This window comes from Tyto alba, unplaced genomic scaffold (genome assembly GCF_018691265.1).
Source record: "Tyto alba isolate M040663 unplaced genomic scaffold, T.alba_DEE_v4.0 Super-Scaffold_17, whole genome shotgun sequence".
Classification (NCBI taxonomy): Eukaryota; Metazoa; Chordata; class Aves; order Strigiformes; family Tytonidae; genus Tyto; species Tyto alba.
In genome coordinates, this window is record NW_024881279.1 from 8,397,138 (window position 1) to 8,416,167 (window position 19,030).

Below are 19,030 nucleotides of genomic sequence, written 5' to 3' on the forward strand. Positions count from 1 at the left end.
CAAGGGCCTTAGAGCGGTGTGAGTGTCTGTGCTGGCTGCTGCAGTGACCCTGTCTGCCTCCATCACTCCAGCTCCATCTTGCTCATGCATTACCCATCTGAGATCCCCCAATGAGCCTGTTCACAGTGGGGTGATGGGCTGTGACTGCAGCCCAGCTTACCTTGGACCAGACTCTTCCCTGGGGCTGGGATGCCTGTGTTACAACCTGACCACATGCATGAGGTTGGCGATGGGTGTGTGATCCCCCTCCTCGGGATGGGACAAAACAGAGGAACATTGCAAGCTTGTTTATTGTCAGTGTTTCAAATCAGTATTTTTTATTACAGAGACTCATCAGGTTGCTCACACTGTGGCAGGAATTTAATAATATAAGGCACAGGAAACATTCAAAGGTAAAAAGTTCTCAGCCTGTGAGACTTAACCATCCCTTCGCTCCTGTCAGGACCCTCTCTATAAAGCAAAATCCACGTACCTTCTCCCTTCCCTCCTGCCCATCCCTTAAACCCCAAAATCCACAACAGGAAAAAATTATTACAGCCTTTCCTTCGAGTGTGTGGCAAGCATGCCTCTTTCTGAGCAGAAATGTCCCTCCCAAGCCTGACACAGCTTCCCTGGGAGAGCTGGGCTGGAATTTAAGCATGACCAAGGCAGAGGTGGGAAGTGCTCAAGGGCACCGTGGTCTGGGGAGAGCCAAGAGCTTTGTCTGGACTACAGCAGAATCTCAACAGCAAGGTCAGCCACGCACACCCGGGGGGGAACAGGTGGCCGCACCCAAACTCCCTTTGCAGCACAGAAGACACGACAGCGGTACCATCATTGAGTAATGGTTAAGCACGTAGCACTTTCAAACCTTTATTTTCAAGGGGATTTTACAGGATGGGATGCGTTTTGTTTTATTTGGTTTAATTTTTGTGCGCTTTCCTATTCTTTTGATTAGTCCTTTTTTTTTTTTTTTTTTTTTTTTTTGTGCCCAGTGATTGTTAAATTCAAGCCCTGGGAATGAAAAAAAAAAAAAAAAAAAGGAAAACGAAATCATCCTGCCACTCTATGTCTTTCTCACCCCTACCATGAGCTGCTTGACCACAATGTCACCCACAGCTGCTCTGCTCGAAAAGCCCAATCCTCCTCCATCCTCTGGCTCTGCTTTCTTTTGCTGGTGGTGTGTAACTGGGGGTGGTGAATCAGCTGAGAGATCTTTGTGTCTATGCCGACTTGTCCAAGAACGTGCTGTTAGTAAGAAGTTAAGAGAAGTCGATCCAAAGGCTGGATACTGAGGCAGAGTGGATATTTAGGACAGAAAAAGGGTCTGTCAATGGGAAAGACACATCAGAGAGAGATAGGGCTGGTAAGAGCATGTGGAAACAGCCGAGTGAGTAATCTAGTGGTAATAGATTAGGCTATGAAGGAGGCCTGTTATTTCTCTTAGCACCGTTACTACATATGTTTAGATCTATATTAGCACCTTGTTCCCAGGGAAAAACAAAACAAAAGCGATTTAAAAACCAAAGGAAGTGGGAAGGTTAAAACAAGACAAAGTTGGCAGCAGAGAAGGAAGCTGGGGGTTTAGATCACAAGATCCTTGTCTATGTCCTCTGTGGAAGGAAAAGAGAGACGAGGTTAGGAAGTGGATGCTGCCAGGGTCCCACTGCTCCTGCGATTCTGCCCTCCCCTCTCTCCCCTGCTTTTCCCTCCCCAGGACTGGCTGTAGTGCCAGTAATTGCTTCATATAATGGCATTACTTCATCCTGAGTGGGGGGCTTTGGGGTTGCTTTTCAGTGTCCCCTTCACCCCCATTCCTTCCCTACTCAGTACTTACGCTCTTTAATGCCGAAGCAGCTGGCCCACTCCTCCAGGGCAATGTACTTGTCGTTGTCCAGGTCACAAGCCTCAAAGAAGCGGGTGGTGCAGTGCTCCATGGGGATGAGGGGGGCACGGAGGGGGGCCAGCTCGGTGTGGGACAGGTACCTGCCGAGGTGACCGCATGGTCAACACGCTGCCCACCAGCACCAGCCACCCTCCCACCAGAGGGGAGATGCTCTGCTGGGCGTGAGGGCCAGTGAAGGGCAAGATGCTGGTCCCAGCTCTCTGTCTGGTTTGACTGCTGTCCCAGTGGCCTCCCATTATCCGCCACTGAGTGTCATGAAGGTCAAGGACTGCTGTTTGCTTTTGCAACTGGCAGTGGTAGGCACAAAATAGCCAGCAGCTGGGGGTCCTCACCAGCTGCCCCCACCCCGTGAGTCTGTGTATGAGATTGCTCTGGCACCCATCTTCAGCTCACAGCTAAGCCAGCAGCTGCTATTTCAGCTGCTGAAGTTATTCAGCAGGGGCCTTTGGACTGAGATATTTTAGGGAACTATCATGCGACAGTAAATCTGAGAAGACAGAAACTCCACACCCAAGGGAGATGGAAGCGCCTAGGGCTGGGGGAGGCCCCTCTTTCTGCAGAAGAGCTATTTGCAAAAGGCAAAACTGCCTCTATCCCAGCCTGGTTTGCCCCAGCCCCTGCCAAATGTGTGCAGGGGTTGTCCCTCCACAGGGTTTTGCCTGTGCCTCTGCTACCAGCCACCCACTCGTGTCACACCTCCAGCCTGCCTTGACACCTTCTGCCACCAAGTCACCCTGGTTCTCAGGCAGGAAGAGGTCCTGGTGGAGGCCTCCATCCTGCTCTGCTAACGCTCACCCATCGATGGGGTGCTGGTCCAGCTGCCCGAACTGCCAGTGCACGGGGAAGATGTACATGTTGTAGTTCTTCTCAAAGTCACGGGCCAGCAGCTCCACAGTGTGGTCACCAGCCTCCAAGCGCTTCTCATTCTCGTGGATTTTCTTCACCTGTCATAGGAGAGGCCAGGGGACCTTGTCAGGAGGGGAACGGGGTGAAAAGGGGGATCCCAAGAGCGGCTATACGTGGGGTGTCCACAGGTCATTCTGGATAGGCTCCTCATGTGCGCTGGGCTCTGTTGGTGAGGGTGAGCTCCCCAACCCCTTACCTTGAGCTTCTGCTTCTCTGTCAGCAGGTTGTTGTCCTCATCGCGCTCGTACAGGGTGATCAGCACGTTCTTGAGCCAGTCCCGCATGCGCAGGGGGAACTCAGTCAGCTCTGTGTCCAGGCAGGCAGGGATGACTGGAAGCCATACAAGGTGGTCAGCACAGAACCTGGACATCAGCCCCAGACCCCGGACACACAGCCCCCGCGACCTCCCACCTTGGCCCTGCATCTGCCTGGACCTTTGCTGTCCCTCAGCCCATGGGCAAGGGGGCTGCGCTCAGGTTAGGGGTCCCCTTTTCTAAGGGAATGGCTGCCTTAGATAAGCCTTAGATTTGTCTTACATTTGCAAGGCCCGATGTAGTCCAGGTGCAGCTTGTGTCCCTTCTTGGTTCCCTCCAAGGTGCACTTGGTGGCAAAGAAATGGCAGGAGGAGTCGTAGGTCTTGTTGTCAGTGCCACAGACCTGCACAGGATGGGGAGATGCTGCGTGAGGGACAGTGAAGCTCAGCCTTGCTGGGCAGTCAGCAGAGAGAGCCTCCAAATTAGATGTTTAACTTGTTTTCTGGGGTGGACAACAGCTCCTTGGCCACCACTGACCAAGGCCATATGGGCACCTGTCACCCTGACTCTGACTGTCTTCTCCACCATCTATGGCAATGTCCCATGTGAGGATCCTCCCTGCTCTGGTCCATCAAGCAGCTTCTGTCCTCACCTTCTCGAAGACACCGGCGGTGGCTGGGCAGCTGGAGGGGTCCTGGCACACACACATGGGCGAGTTGTTGTCATCTACCTCACACACCTTGCCGTGCTTGCAGTGATGGTTCTGGCAGGGGTCTGGGAGAGGGCAGAGAGCAAAGTCAGAGCCTGCCCCATCCTCACCTCCCATGAGCTGCCTGGGGCATCTTGGCACAGAGGGAAGACAGAGACTTCACCAGGGACAGCCCCGAGCATCTCTTCTTGCACTGGGAATATGTGAGGGTTTCCAGAAGACCATGTTAGCCTTCAGGCTAATCCTGGGCTCCTTTCTGTAGCCACACAATGCAATATTGTTTTATCTTGCAAAAAAAGAGCTTACAGAGAATCCAGTGCTGGAAAGAGGCCATGCACCTCTTTTGCTTTTAATTGTGCGTCTAGGTTGGCATCGTCCTTGTGCTACAGCCCTTCCCAGAGAGGTCCCTCACTGCTTGGGGTGGCTAAATCTCCCCCACCCATGGAAGGGATGATGTCTCTGCCTGCTGGGGGCAGGGGAAGAGCAACTTACTCTCTGCGACAATCTCCTCTACATCCTCCGTGGGTTCCTCGAACTCTCCCACCTCCACCTGGACGGGATTAGCCCCCACGGGCTCCTGCAAGAGAGGCCAGTGTTTCTGGTGGGGGAGCACAAAGAGCCTGGCTCCAGCTCTGGGGGGGAAGAGCAGCCCCCTACATTGCCCCTGCTCCCCCCATGCTTTGGAGATGCTCTTCCCAGAGCGGTGGGTGCTGCAAGGGATGGGTGACAAGGAGAAACAGAGTCTCCTACCTCTGTGGTGGGATCTTCGATGACCTCTGTCTCATCAGGCAGAGCCTCCTGCTGCAGGGGAAAAGGACAATGAGCTGGGGTCTGTAGGAAGAACAGTCCCCAGGGGTTGACCTACTGGAACAGGCAGTAGGGCCACCCTCAGGTTTCTTCTCCCCCCTGCTGCTTCCCATCTCCCAGGGTTTTGTTCATTGTAAAAGAAAATACCCATCTGATACCATCAGATGGACAACCCCGACAGCAGAGAGGCTGCATTGTCTCCTGTACTTACCGGAGCTGCCAGGGCTTTGCCTGCCAGGCAGAGGAGGAAAACCATCCAGGCCCTCATCTTTCAGCAACCCTGAATAAATTAGAGGAAAAGGAGGGATGAGGAAGGAGGCCACTACACGATGCTTGGCTCTGGGCTGAGCTCACGGCTAGCAGTCAGACACTCAGAAAACAGCATTCTCTTGGTTTCCTGCCTTGTCTGTTCAATATTATTGACCCACATGCTGACTTTTCTAGCCAAAATCTTAAGCCAAATCATGTTTCCAAGACAAATTCTTTTGATTTTGTGAAATGGGATGGTGGGGGTTTAGATTTCTGTTACTTTCTTGGATGCCTTTAGAAAAATTGCAGTCAAAATGGCAGTTCCCCTTTCCTTCATAGGAGATTTTTTTGGACCAACCCCCCATATTTTAATGTTAAAAGCCCCTGATATGAGCCCCAGGTATAGGCAACTCTCTACCATTTTATTTGTCAATCAACCAGAGGAAAAAATGAAAGTGGAGGAAGAAAAGAGGTAACAGAGAGATGGTGAAATGAGGCACTTAAGAATTAAATCCTTTAGAAAACCCCTTCCCACGTGGACACAGACATCTCTAGGTGTTTTAGGGACCAGTCCCCCATCCCCAGCACCCCCAAATGTTGGGGTCTCTACTTTAGTTTTTCACTTTCCTTCTCAGACCCAAGAGTCCCCAAACTGGGTTTGTGGGATCCAAGATGCTTTGAGGCTGTGTCCTTCTGAGAGATGAGTTCCAGGGGGATGGAACCCTCCAAATTTGGGCAGTTGCGGGGACTCTGCAGGACGAGCGAGCCAGGCAGCCCAGCTAACACCATCCGCAATGCGAGCCAGGAGGAGAGCACAGCTGGTGAAATCGCCCTGCCCTTGTCCCCCCGCCTCAGTTCCTGTTTGGCAGGATTGAGCCCCTCTGTCTGAGGGCAGAGAGGAGCTCAGCTGGCCGCTTAATATGCCAGTGGCATCCCACTCCTGACAGTGGGGGCTGCCCGCTCCCTTCCGCCTGCTGGGAGAGCGAAACACCCCCGGTTTGTCTCCTGCCAGTGAGGGGACTTGTCCCCCTGCCAAGGCTTCCGCTGCCTCCCTTCCGCTCGCCCTCCTCCGCTCCACCTGCATGGCCGGGGCACCACAGCCCACCGGCCCCCTGGGGCTGGGTGGATGGGTGTCTTTGCTACGACAGAAAGTGTTGGACAGGGCATCTTCTCTCCCAGTGAGCATGGATGGGTATCTATCTGGTTTGCCAGGTGTATCCTTTCCCTTCCTCCCCGTGCACAGCAGCTTTCTGGGTATAAATCCACGCCAACGCTGTGCTGCCAGGGTACCAGCCAGCCTGGGCTGGGCTTTCTAATTTAGCAAGGTTTGGCCATGCAGAGGCTGAAACCCTCCTTCCAATCTCAGCGCCTCACCCAGCCCCAGTGGGGTGCCCGTGCAAAATAGGTGTCAGGGCATGGAAGGCAGCTTCCCAGGGATGTCAGAGGGCTGGGAGATGGTGGGGATGGCTGCTGTGGTGAGATGGGTGACCTGTGGGGAGAGGGGCTGCAGGTGGGGGTGAATAAGCCTGTTTTCTCTGGTAAGGCTGAAGCTGAAGCAGCTCCCTCCTCTCCTGCTCGGTACATGCCGTCCCTTGCTCTTGCCTTTATTTGCTCTGGAGGCTGCTGAGAGCTCTCCCAGCATTTGCCAGAAGAGATCACTGGTCAGTTCTGGAGGGGTGGTTTGGGGGGGGAAGGTGGAAAAGTACTGGTGAATCTGGGCATCTCCTCCCTTGCTGCCATCTCATGACTTGTAAAGGCTCCTCCTGGGCTTCTCCCAAGGGGCTTGTTTGCTTTGGAAGATGCTCTGAGGTTCAGTGATGCTCTTTGGGCAGAAACACGGCAGTGCCCAGGCTGGAGGAGAGCGCAGTGCATGTACCTGTGGAAAATGGCATTAAGAAGAACCCAAGCCCAGACCAAGGCCATTTTAGATCATTTACCCTGAATTTCAAAGTCTGGGCATGCAGTAAGCTGGGGTCAGGGAATTACATGCTTGCTAGGAGCCAGCAGACAGTCAGAGCTGCCAGTGTTGTGTTTGGAGGAAGAAGGAGCACGAGTCTGAGCAAACAAGCTCTGCAGAGCTGTCTCGCACCGGAGATGGGAAAACAAATTTATTTGAAAAACAACATCCTCCTGGAGGCAGAAAGGACATTGCAGCGTCTGTGAGTCCCTGTCTGCTTGGCAAAGGCATGGTCTTTCCTGAATGCTTGGTGGCCAGAAGTCCTGAAATAAGGGCTCAGGAGCCCTGCACACAGAACTGCTCTGGCAGAGGAGCCCGGCCCATCGTTCAAGTGTCCCTCCTTGTGCACCTACAATGGTCCTGCTGCCCAAGAGGATGCTCTTTGGATCAGGCAACTGGGCTGTACTGTGAGCTCAGCATCCATCCGCCAGCCAGAGGGGCTTGGGGGGATCCCTGCGAGGGGCCCCGTGCTGGGAATGTCTGGCACCGGTCTGCCAGAGCCCCACAGAGAGCAGAGTGAGGGGAAGAGCTATGGGGTGCAGCAGGGAGTCATTTTGGGTTCAGGGAAACAGAACTGGGAAGGAGATTTTAGCAAGCAGGGACTTACATCCTAAAGTAATCAACAGAAGTCAGCGCTTCGCAAGACTCTGAAAACCAGCAGATGGTGGGCACAGAGAGGGCTGATGAATATAAAATAAGAGAAGCCTTCATGGGCACCACCTCAGGCCTGCCCTCCTGACTGCTGAAGATGGAGAAGACAGCCTGGCACCCATGGGCTAGAGGACCCATGGCCTGCACTGCCTTTCTAACACTTGACCCCACTTGCATCCTAAGTGGGGACTTCAGCTCCCAATTGTTGTGTAAACAGTCTTGTGGCCCCCATAAATCCCTCTCAGTGGTTCACCTTTCTAGCATGGTCCAGGCTATCCCTCAGCGCTGGCTGCTTGTTGCATTTTGCAGACAAGTCCCTAACAAGAGAGCCATGGGGTGTAGAGAGGGCTGAGACTGACCCTCAGCACCTCCATAAATTCAAAGCAGGCTACTCTGGCACACGTTAACACCCTCCCCCCAATTGTGTAACACCATCATAAGTTTCTCATGCTGGTGAAAATACCCTGCAGTGATGCACAGTGGAGAGTCTGTGCCGCTGGGTTCTGTTGGTCCATCTCGTGCCCTCCCAGCCAGCCTGAGGGTCTTTGTGGGCTGGGGGAGGACAAGACCCAGAGGGTGCAGCCTCTGGAGGAGGCTCCGTGGATGGTGGATCGTGGCCCTTGTGTTGCTGGCCCTGGCCAGGGTTGCATAAGCCCTTCGGGATGCCACGTTAGCGTGGGGAGGAGTCTCTGCCTGGCCCCTTTTGACAGCTCCTCCCTGAGGTCACTGGGATAAGCCCCACTGCCTCCACTGCTAACCCAGGCCAGGGGCCCCACGGCCACCTCCCATCGCCAGCAGCCGAGATCAGGGGTGGGTAATCGTTGGGCAAAAACCCTCCCATGACTCAGCTCCCCACCTGCACCCCAACCTGGCCCCTCTGTTTGCTCATTGCTCTTCCAAGGCTCTACAGGGTCTGACATGCCCCAGCACCTCAGACTGAATGTAAAGGCAGGAACAGCCCAGAAAAACCTACCTACAGACCCCACCGTGGGCCATAGTTTTCAAGGTGCAGGTGGGTGACTGAGCATGGGCACCTCAGAGACAGAAAGCAAGGGCTGTGACCCCACTGTCTGGCCCTGACCTCCTTATGCAAGCAAGACCCTCTGAACTTTACTCAGCCAGCCACTCCCAGGCTAAAATTTGATTTGAAGTCAGAGTTGTTTGCGTGAGTCCCCATAAAGCTCTCTGCTGAACAGGTCCCTGCATGTCTGGGCTGTACTGCTGGGGGTGCTGGCTTGCCCAGATGTGCTGCAGCTGCACTGGGTCACAGGGGAGCAGAGCAGGAGCAGAGGACTGGGCAGAAGCCAGCCTGGCCCCTGCCACCTGCACAGTCCCCTCACATGCAGCATGCAGGCTCAGGAAACCAAGCTAGGTTTAGATGGAAGTGAAATTCCCTTTAGCTCATGCACACACTTGCATGCTCCAAGTAAAACACAGGGAAAAAAAAAAAAAATCTACCATGTCTGTCCATGCGGTCACTAAAGACATATATACACCACATCGTTGTATTAACATATTCCCCTTTCAGGGAGTTGAGCAGCTCTGATTGCACTTATAGATGCTCCAGATCTTACAGGGCTTATTGATAAAAGGGCAAGAGCCTCTATGCCACTATAGTTGTGTGCTGGCTTGAAGCTGTCACAGTTTGTCTAGGTTGCAAATTGCATCCATAATGAGAAACAATGAAATTAGTACCAAGAAAAGTGCATGGATGAGACCTGGGCTGCAAGCTACGGTTCACTGATGAGTCCTTTGCAGACCTCAGTCGGAAGGACAGGCAATACAGCATTTTGCTGTCCTGCCTGAGTTTTTTCTTTGTTTGGAGTGGACGCGGGGCAGTGCCAAAAGCAGCCAGGATGCTTCTGTGCCAGATGCAAGCGGACCCTCTGGCTCCCGGGGGATACCGCAAGCTGATCTCGCACAGCTCCACAGAGGAGGGAGAGAAGAAACTGTCTGCTAAATATTCTGCAAAAATGCAAACCATCTTCAAAGCACTCCCTGGCCTCGCTCTGCCACAGCCGCTCCAGCGATAACAGCCCTGACATCCCTCTGACCAGAGGACCCAGAAAGGGTTTCCATGGGAGCCGACATTCCTCTGGGGCTGAGTCATGGCAGAGCAGAGGGTTGTGGAAGGAGGGGCTTGAAAAAAAGTTTGAAAAGTTTGTTTCTCCTCTTCCCCCTCCCAACACCGCCTGCATCCCTGCTCCTGCCTATGTGGCAGACAATAGCTTGGCTTTAACGGTTGTGCAGAATGCAACAGCCTTTTATTTCCACATAAAACTTGCCTGATCGACTCTAACAAACGGCTGCAATTTACTTTTGGAAGGTTGCTGAATTTTTGGGCTGTTTCGGGGTGGTGGTAACTGAGGGCTCGGAGTACTGGCGACCTTCCCGGTGCTCCCGATTTCACTCCAACTTGAGTGTTGCCTTTCAGTACCGTTGGGAATTTAGCCCCCATCCTGTTAAGTTTCCTTTTCTTGGCTGGATACACCAGAGTGGAGCTTTCTTAGAGGAGGGACACAAAGAGCAGAGTTAGACTGCCACGCACGTCAGCGGGACGGGAAGGACAGCGGCTGCCTTTAAAGGAAACAAGACCTCAGCTCTTCTGCATGGAATTAAAACTGTGCCTGACTGAGCCCAAGTTCTTAAAACTTTAAAAAAAAAAAAAAACCGAAAGAGCTTTGTTCCTCCTCTCCTGCAATCTCTGTCTCTCTAACAGTTGATCAGCCGGAGTGAAGTAAACCAGGACAGTGGGACTTGAAATGGTGAAATAGTTTCAAAGACTACTTGGAACAAAAAGCCAAGTGTCTTTTTTTTTTTTTTTTTTTTTTTTTTTTTTAGGAGAAATAAGAGCAGCTGTACTGAAAAGATAACAATGATGAGATGAAGTCAACAGCTCTTTTGTTCTTCCTCTAGATATCCCGGTGAGTAAAACATCACCTGCCAATGCACCTCAGGCTGGGAGTAATCGGGACTGGTTTGTAACTAGATCTGATTTGCTCTGCAGGATGGTTTGATGTGCACAGACGCTGGCCTCATGCACCTTGCTAAGGAAATACCCCACAAATAAAAACTCAGAGGGGAAAAAGGGAGGAGAGAGAAAAATTAGGGCAGGTTAAACCTTTACAGTCAGATGCCACCAAAGCGTTAGAGCTAGTAACCTGGCAATGAAATACAGTAACAGTTTGGGAGTGGAGATGCTGCAAAGAGGAGAAAGAGAAGTCAGGAGGGGTCTGTAAATGCATCGCTCAGGGTGGGGAGCATCCACCTCCTCCCCCTGAGTGATGCCTTGCCGAGCACTGGATGCACCCCACGGGCTGGGAGAGCAGCTCCCGGGCCAGGGACCCCCGCGAGTGGGGCTACTGGGACCCCCAAGCTGGGAGAAACAGCACAGCAAAAGCGAACGCGGAGGTCTCGGGCCATACCTCGCAGTCCCGGCAGCAGGGCTGAGGAAACTTCAGGCGTTTGGACGGGCTGGAGGAATCTGCAGGTTTTAGAAGGAGGCAGGAAGAAGCCAAAGGGTGGGCTGGGTTTCCCGCTGCCTCTCCTCCTCCTCCTCCTCCTCGCTGTCTTTCCAAATCGGTCTCTTCCTCTCCCTCTCTCCCCAGTGGGCAGTCCCACCCACCCGAAAGACTGAGGCACAGCCTGGGTCCGAAGGATAGACCAGAGAAATCAAGCGGGACTGGAGATCAAGGGGGTCTGTCGGAGGGACAGATCAGCCCCCAGCACAACCTTCCCAGCAGAGTCATTGTCACAGCAGCTGTGTGCACTAATGCAATGAGTTGGTCAGTTCTCTGGCTCTCTCAGACTAGCAGCATGGGGGGAGCAGGGAGGAATATTATCTCTCTGCTTGGCTTGTGCACCTCCAACCACCTTGACCTACTGCAATTAAAATGTTAAATGCTGTCATTTCACAACAGGGTAGTTCAGTCCCTGAGGTGGTGTTTCCCATCCTCAGTAGGATGCAGAGAAAGGCAGGAGAGTCCTCACTCCTCCATCCTGTCTCCTAACACTGCTGCCATCTGGGACTGCCTTGCAGGAAGGGAGAGGAAAGAATTATCCAGAGAACGGGGAGATTTATGACATGTCTGAAATTTGCTCCGAGTAGGCAGAGAAATCCTGGGCTGGTAGATGTGACCCTCAGCAGATCGGTCTCTCTGCTGTGGTTATCTTCCCGCAGATCTGGACTGATTGAGCAAAACCCACAGTTGAAATTGCCAGTCAGTTGAATCTGATGGTCTCTTCACTAAATACTTTGACCTTACAGATCATAACTCAGCTGGAACAGCTGCCCAGCCAGAGGCAGCCAGACAGCAAAGCTGTTTGGAGTTGACTTTTCCCATCTGTTCCTCTCTATGCTCAGGGTGAAAACCCAGCTCCTGTCTCCTTGCATCTCACCATGACTGAGAGGATTTAAGGTTCATCTGCTCCCCTGGGTGAAACAGACAGCATGTACCACCATGGCCATGGCACTGCATTTCAAAGTTAAACCAGCAGCCAAAAAGAGAGGCTGTCAAATTGCTGGATTTTAGATGACCCTGAAGAGTGTCTCCATGACATACAGGGCTGTCCTGAGCACTGCAGATAGTGCAGCATTTTGTAGTTTGTGATCCCCCCGTGGCACCAACCCTCACCCCGTCCAGGTTGATGCAAGGTTGCTCTCCTGGCACTGCTGGAAAGATGGTGGCTGGTGTAGCCAGCAGGTCTGAGGACTAGTCATCTGGGCACCAGCAGCCTGATTGGGGATGCTGGGTGAAGGACATCCAAGCCCATAACAAAATGGAACATCATGTTTTGTCTTGGCTGCCTGGGGTTTGGATTCATTCCTCATGATTACAAGTTATTTCTGAGAGGGGCTGAGACATAGATCAGGCTGCGTACTCTTCCCACTGATGTTGTTGAGGATTTAGATGTCAACAAAGGAACTGGCCTGTCATAATCTGCTGGGCTGTGCTGGCTCCTTGCTCTGTAGGATGCCTGTTACTTTGTGATTTGTGATTCATTATCAGCTCACTCCTCATTTGGCCTTGCAGCACTTCTGCTGCATGTGAAAGAAACAGCTGTAAGACTAAACATCCATATGGCCAACAAGAAACAAAAAATTAAACAGAAAGGGAAAGGGGAGGGGAAAGATAGGGGAGGGGGCTGTGAGAAACCATCATCACTTTGCAGTGAGATGGTTGATCTCTGTGATCAGGCAGCTTGGGAGGCTGGTGGCAAAGAACAAGAGAAGACAGTCTTCTTCACCCATTTCTTTATTTGGCTACACACCACTGAAAAGCTATCCCTGGGTGCTGATATGTGGATGTTGGTATCACACACAAGACATCCATAAATACCCCATGCGACCCCCTCTGTGTAGAGGCCAGCTTTGTGATGGTGTCTAAGCCCCCATCAGTCTTTCAAACACAGCCAACCACTCATGGCATCTGGAGCATCTTCTCCTCCCACCACAAGTGTCCATAGCTCCCATGTGCTGCTCAGTGACACTCACAGGTCCAGTTTGGATCCCCTCAGCCCAAGTTTCATTTGCTTGATTTGCACCCTGAGGAGTTGAATGCTCTCTGTGCTGGATTAGTCACGGCTCGCGTTGAAATCATACAGCTGCTGGTATTTCTCCTAAGGAAAAAAAAAAAAAAAAAAAAAAAAAAAAGAGACATCTGGAAAAAATTTTAGGGAGGAAAAGAAAAAAATTAAGAGAAAAGAAACCACATCTTTTCTAACTGACAACGTGGCAATTGCTTAGTGCTCTTCACTCTATCCTGAAGCTAAGCCCTCTTCTAAAGGTTTAGACAAATCACAGTGCCAGGAAGATAATTATAACAGGGATTTCTTTATATACGTGGCGGCTTAAACCCTGGGTTTGAGTGAAAGCAGAAAGCAGCCTGCTGCAGTGGTGCAGTCACATCTGGGAATGGCCCCTGAGCTCACGGCGGTGAGCACCAGTGGGTGGGAGTGAGGGGTCCCCACGGTCCTCTGTGCACATGGTGGGGACAGCCAGGTCCTGCATCTTGTGGGGGGCACGGTGCCAGGCCCGGGTATGCGTTGTCAGCTGTTGGATGGAGGGGGATCGCATGGAGGGAAACAACAGCCAGGAGCAACTGGCTAGCTGACTCTTTAATCTCAGCAGCTTTACGAAGCTCCAAACATGACTGAGAGCTTGCAAAGGAAGTCCTGAAAAGTCCTCTCCACAGTTATAAGGCTTAGTGGGACCACCAAAGAGGTGTCAGGCTGCCAGGAAGAAAACTTGGACCTCACACATGCTGGAAGGTCATTTTATGCTATCTGGGGCACTGGATGGGCAGAAGATGGCTCAAAGGGCCTCATCAGCCCCAGGAGCTCTGACAGTGCTGCCAGCCTCCCGGGTCCAGTGTGGGGGCTCCTACCACGTGCCAGGAGGGTGGTTTGGGTGCAGCTGATACGCCCCAGGAGCCTTGGGTGCTCAGCTCTCAGCTCAAGTGACCGCACAAACTCCAATGGAAACAGCAAACAGGACAAGACCCCTTGAGGCCTGAGCTCAGTTTACAGCAAAGCCAAGAGGTTTGCAGGGCTGAGGTTTGAACTCCAGCTAACCCCAGTTCAAAATCCAAATTTCTTCATCCCATTTTAAGCCAGGTCAGGCAGATCTGGGCTGGTACAGTTGAAAAAACCCTGGTTCTCTCCAAGAGGGGAACAATTCTGCTGCAAGAGGAGAGTAATGTGAGTGAACAGCTCGTGGAAGTGATACAAGTGTGGATTAATAATCCTACTGTGTCCTACTCACAAATCTGTCAGTCTAAGGAGCCTTTCCTTTTCTCTGTTCTGGAGGGATTCTTTAATGAGTTTTTCTGGAGAGGATGTTTCTTCATTAATTGCTGGTGGATGCTGCTACAAAACAATGAACCCAAAGTGCATGTAAATAAACAGGATGCCCTGGAACCACTACGGGAATGTCATTTACTAAGTCTTCATCGCTGGTTGTGTGGCTTAGAGGCTGAGCTCCTTCCAGGGATGGGGCAGCATGGGGGAAGGCAACGGCTGCTGGGGTGGGAACCCAGCACCCAGCCCAGGGAAAGGCGAGTGAGACGAGTAAGTGCAGAGCAGACAGGAATCTGCTTATCCCAGGAATGTCCCAGCACTCTTGCAGTCTGGGAGTGTGTCAGCAGGTCCTGCAGGAGAGTTTCTGGTTTTTTCCATTTCAGAAGCAGATCAGAGGCAGAAAATCTGTGCTCTCTACACTCACGCTAAGCAGATGCATGGCCACTGGAATCACCATCTGCACAGGGCAGGATGAACCCAAGCTGTCCTGGGAACTTGCCCGAGAGTGGCTGTTTTTGTCCTGTGTGGGTCAAGGATTTCTTCCCAGTGGGATGGGACTCTCCCCGCAGAACTCAGCAGTGGGACTGATGCCTGGTTCAGATGGAGCAGACTGACACCCAGCCAAGGTCTCTTCCAATGCCTGGGCTGGGAGACCCTGAGCCTCAGTGCTCTGCAGATGGACTGGGGGTGAGCTGGCTCCATGGGGCAATGCAGGCAAATGGGGTGATGGCTCTGAAGCAGATCGAGAAGGAGCAGTGGATGTCATTACAGATTTTCAGCTGTAAACCAGAGGCCTGCGGGGCAGGGGGTGGAAATGCAGCTGTGCATGGCTCTGCAGTGAGTCATGACCTGGGAGCAGGCTGCGGAGCCAGGAGGCAGGACATGCTTGCTGGGGGATGGCTTGCTCTTTCCATGGCGTGCGTGGGCTCTCACAGCTGTCCCCTGGGGTCTCTGATGGAAGGCACTTCCCATGCCCCATGGGAGGGATGTCTCCGGCACCTCTTTCAAACTACCCCTGCAATGATCATTTCACTCACTTGGAAACGTGTGGGGCTGCAGGCTTGGGAGAAGCTTATCTGTTCTTGGGGAAAAAAGATCCATCACCTTCCTCAGCCATGGTGCAAGCAGAGAGCCCTGTGTGCTGCAGCTACCCCTACATTGCCCTGGATGCCTCTCGCGGGCATCAGGTCTGAACATCACAGCTGTGCTTGCCGCCAACTACACCCAGAGAGGGTGGTAGATATAATCCCTCTGGCTGTAGCCCCCCCACATCGTGGTGGGCAGTCCCCACAGCACTGACTGGAGCTGTCACACCAGGCACCAGCAGACGGGACAGATCTTCAGCTGCTTTGAAGCTCCCATGTGCGGTGTGGGCACATCCAGCCTGGCTGAGCTTGGTCCCAGTCCAATGCCTCCAATATCCAAAGGACCTCGCTGCCTTTCCTAAAATGACTTCTCCCTTGCTGCAGGGGGCTGTTATCTGTTAATTCCGAACAGGAGATTTGTGTGTGCCTCAGTTACAGTCTGGTGTCTCAGCCTGACTTACTTTTTGCTCGAGACCTTGTGCGGGAGACGTGCCTATGACTTGCAGAAGATGCAATAGAGTATCCAAGGAAGAATTGCAGCAAACACTGCTAACTCCAGACAGTTCCACCTTGCTCCTGGTGTTTACCTAAAATGCACTTTAGAGCCCTCTTGGGCCTGACAGATGCAGCTTGGCAGCTTTTGAAGGCTATGAATAGAGCTGCTTAAGGAAATAAACAGGAATCTACCTTCAAACCCCTGGGACATGCGGGGAGAGGGGAGCTCCTGGGCTGCAGTCGCAGCTCTTTTGCATGGATAAACACAGCCTAAAAGTCTCTCCTAAAAGGCAGTCATGATGGGAGTATTCAGATGAAGCTGTGCCAGCTCCAGGACATCCAAACACCATCTGGAAAGCAGTGGCAATAACCATGGGCAAGGAAAAGACCAGAAAGGCAAGTGCCAGGGTTCACAAGGCTCTCTGGGGCCAGCTGCCTTTGTTTTTTTTAGGTCATGAGTGTGAAGTCCTCTAAGAAAATCTTGATTCTCAAATGAGTTGGCTACATACTCCACAGTCACTGATAACCAGACCCCTTTTAATTTAGTTTAATCAGCTCCACAACCTTACAACTTGGGAGTGAACGCAGTGGTTTTCCTGGGCCATGTGTTTTCTGGGAGCCCCTAGGTGATTTGCTGGGAGCCCATTTAGATGGCTCCCCTGCCAGGGATGTGATACACTGGGCAGACTGGTGAATGTCCAGTGGGGCTGAGTGGGGAAGGGGCAGAGCTGCCATGGATCGGGATCACAGATGAGGTGGAGCAGGCAGCAGGGATTGGTGATGTCCTCAGCATAATTTGCTGGCTGCAGAAGCGTGGTAGCTGACAACATAGGCTTTAAATGATGGCTGCCTTCACTCCAGGCTTGTGCACTACTGGAGGTGAAGAGAAGCAGGGAAAGATGGTCTTGGGGAGGGCAAGGCACACTGGTGAAGAGGAGGCTGGGCAGCTTGTAAAATTAAAGTCTGGAAAGTTTAACAATTCCCCATGGAGGCTGAAGAACAGGACTTAATTATCCTCCTATTAACCATCATTGCTGGCAAAACCCTATCAAAATATCCCCCCCTCCTGGCCAGCCCTGCCCTACAGTAATTCAGTCTGTGCATGGCTCGGTGCTCCCAGCACCATCCCCATCCCCTGCCAGCTGTAGAGCCCCGGCCATGCTGCTGTTGCATAAGCCAAGAAATGCAGCCCTGTGCCATGCAGAGAGATCCCAGGAGGCCACGTCCCTTCTAGCACCGCTCACGGATGAGCTATTACAGCATCTCTGGATGGGAATCGGACCGTTCTGGAGCTGGGGCTGCATCCCAGAGTGCTCAGGCCACCCCCGGATGAGCATGCACATATCTACCCTGAGCATCTGCATTTTTTAGTCTTTTGCTCTGACATTTTCTACTTGAGCTGAACTTGTTTCAGAACAAGCCCCGACTTGAGATGTACCAGATGAACAAGCCAGGCTGATGGATGCAAGAAGGTCCATAAGCAGGGTGTCTCTTAAAGGAGACAAAATGGGATTGATTTTGTCAACATGCATTTGGGAGGATCTCATACAAAGGAAAAAGACAGTCACAGGTGGGCTTAGAAGCTGGCAAAGAAGACACAGGGCAGACAGTATGAAATGCTTTCTGACAGATACAGGGCTGACAGTATGACAGCTTTCTGACATCCCGCTTTTTGGAGCGGGGTGCCTTGTGACACTGAGCCATCCCTGCTGAGAAGCAGCTGCAGGAAGGGCTGTTGGGACAGGGTAGGTCGGGCTGGTAGGGGCAGTGCTGACAACTGCTAGAGGATTTTAGCATCTCCTCATGATGCAATTTGCAAACACAGCCACTCCAGGACAACACCACCAGCAAAAGTTCTGACCTCCCTGCTATGTCAGCTTGCAGGCTTCCTTCAGATTGTCTCCAAATGCACTTCTGAGCCCTTATAAACTCCCCTGCCCAGCATGAATTTTACCCTGGGGAGTTTAGGTCCCTTAAAATCTTCCTACCTTGAGCAATACAGATCTTTATGGCCACGCACAAATATTCTGTTCCTTGCAAGGGCCAGTCAGTGGAGGAATCATTTGCTTCATCTGTCTGGAGTTTGATGGGATTTCACTGATCAGAGGGTAAAAGAAATCTAAGAGGACAGAGCTCCCTTAGCTGGCTGAAAATACAGCTGCCATATGAGGACATATGCAGAAAATACCTCATCCGTCATTGCTTCAGTGTGAGGAGTTCTGGAGATCTCAATTTAGCCCTGAAACTTGTTTACTTCCCTTTAAAAAACACCATCCAGTTTGGCCGGGGTTTGGCAGGAGCTGGTGTTGTGGGCAGGAGTGGCGCTGCAGGCAGGAATAGCTGGGCTGTGGGAAGGCTCGGGGCTGATGCTGCACCATGTCTGTGGGCTTGGGTCAAGGTGGGATGTGGTCAGCCCCAAAATAGCGAGGTTGTGTGGGGCCCTGAACGAGCGCTGTGACTTTCCATCCTCCTCCTGGCCCAGAGCTGGGTCCCTCCCTTGGGAACTTCTACTAAAATTAGAAGCGTTTCCCCATGCTGTATGCCCTGCATCTGTTATCAGCAGTTGTTTAAGGAGATGGAGGGACATGAACCGCAGTTTAAAAAAACATCAGATTTAGAGAGCTCCATTTTAAGCTTCTCTTTGATGGCAAAAACTCATGGAAAAAAATCTTCCTTGAGATGGGAACTCTGGAGAGGCCCCTAGAATTGTCCTGTGTGATGCTGAGACTGCTAACAAACATTAATTATATAAGGTATCTGTAAAGAATAACCAGAAAACTACTGAGGCAAGACATGAGCATTGGTGATGTCACACCCCCCACCCCCCCTTAATTCAGACTTGCCCAAAAGTGCCCATCACATCGTCTCTCCTGCGCTAACCTGCCTGCCCACACCACCCCGGGGAGCGAGCTTGCCCAGGGTTTGTTATCAGCATTCATGGGGTGGATTGTTATTGGCATGGCTCTCCAAAATATATCTGTTGTTTGCTTGGGGGGAACTGTGAAATTAAGGAAACAGCAGCTTTTTCTATGAGTGGGATGGTGCAGGGAATTGTCTGGGCCTCTCTGGAGATACCCAGCTGCAAAACAGGAGGGAGATTATGGATGGTCACCTGGCTGGATCCGAGCAGCTCACACCATACCTGTGTGGGGATGCTCAGCTATTTCCTTCTCTAACGCACACAGAGGCTGATGCAGCTGCAGATAGCCCAGCCATCCCCACAGCGGTCGGTCG

At 52.1% G+C, this 19,030-nt stretch overlaps 1 protein-coding gene across 1 annotated transcript; it reads right to left on the reverse strand.

Moving 5' to 3' along the window:
- Positions 1–272: 272 nt before the first annotated feature.
- On the reverse strand, positions 273–10,996 carry SPARC (secreted protein acidic and cysteine rich). Its single transcript, XM_009971381.3, has 10 exons — positions 10,844–10,996; positions 4,773–4,841; positions 4,505–4,555; positions 4,247–4,331; positions 3,698–3,819; positions 3,328–3,448; positions 2,988–3,121; positions 2,681–2,829; positions 1,817–1,965; positions 273–1,592 (listed from the first exon to the last, which is right to left on the reverse strand). The coding sequence occupies exons 2-10, from the start codon at positions 4,827–4,829 to the stop codon at positions 1,564–1,566; spliced, it is 897 nt and encodes a 298-aa protein (XP_009969683.2). The 5' UTR covers positions 4,830–4,841; positions 10,844–10,996; the 3' UTR covers positions 273–1,563.
- Positions 10,997–19,030: the final 8,034 nt, after the last annotated feature.

What these genes read in the sequence shown, in the direction of transcription:
- SPARC (XM_009971381.3), bottom strand. Translation starts at nt 4,829, where the DNA reads ATGAGGGCCTGGATGGTTTTCCTCCTCTGCCTGGCAGGCAAAGCCCTG. An exon ending in CCGCCGGTGTCTTCGAGAAG is followed by an intron (nt 3,449 to 3,697) that starts GTGAGGACAGAA and finishes CATCCTGTGCAG; the next exon opens with GTCTGTGGCACTGACAACAA. An exon ending in CTACATCGGGCCTTGCAAAT is followed by an intron (nt 3,122 to 3,327) that starts GTAAGACAAATC and finishes TATGGCTTCCAG; the next exon opens with TCATCCCTGCCTGCCTGGAC.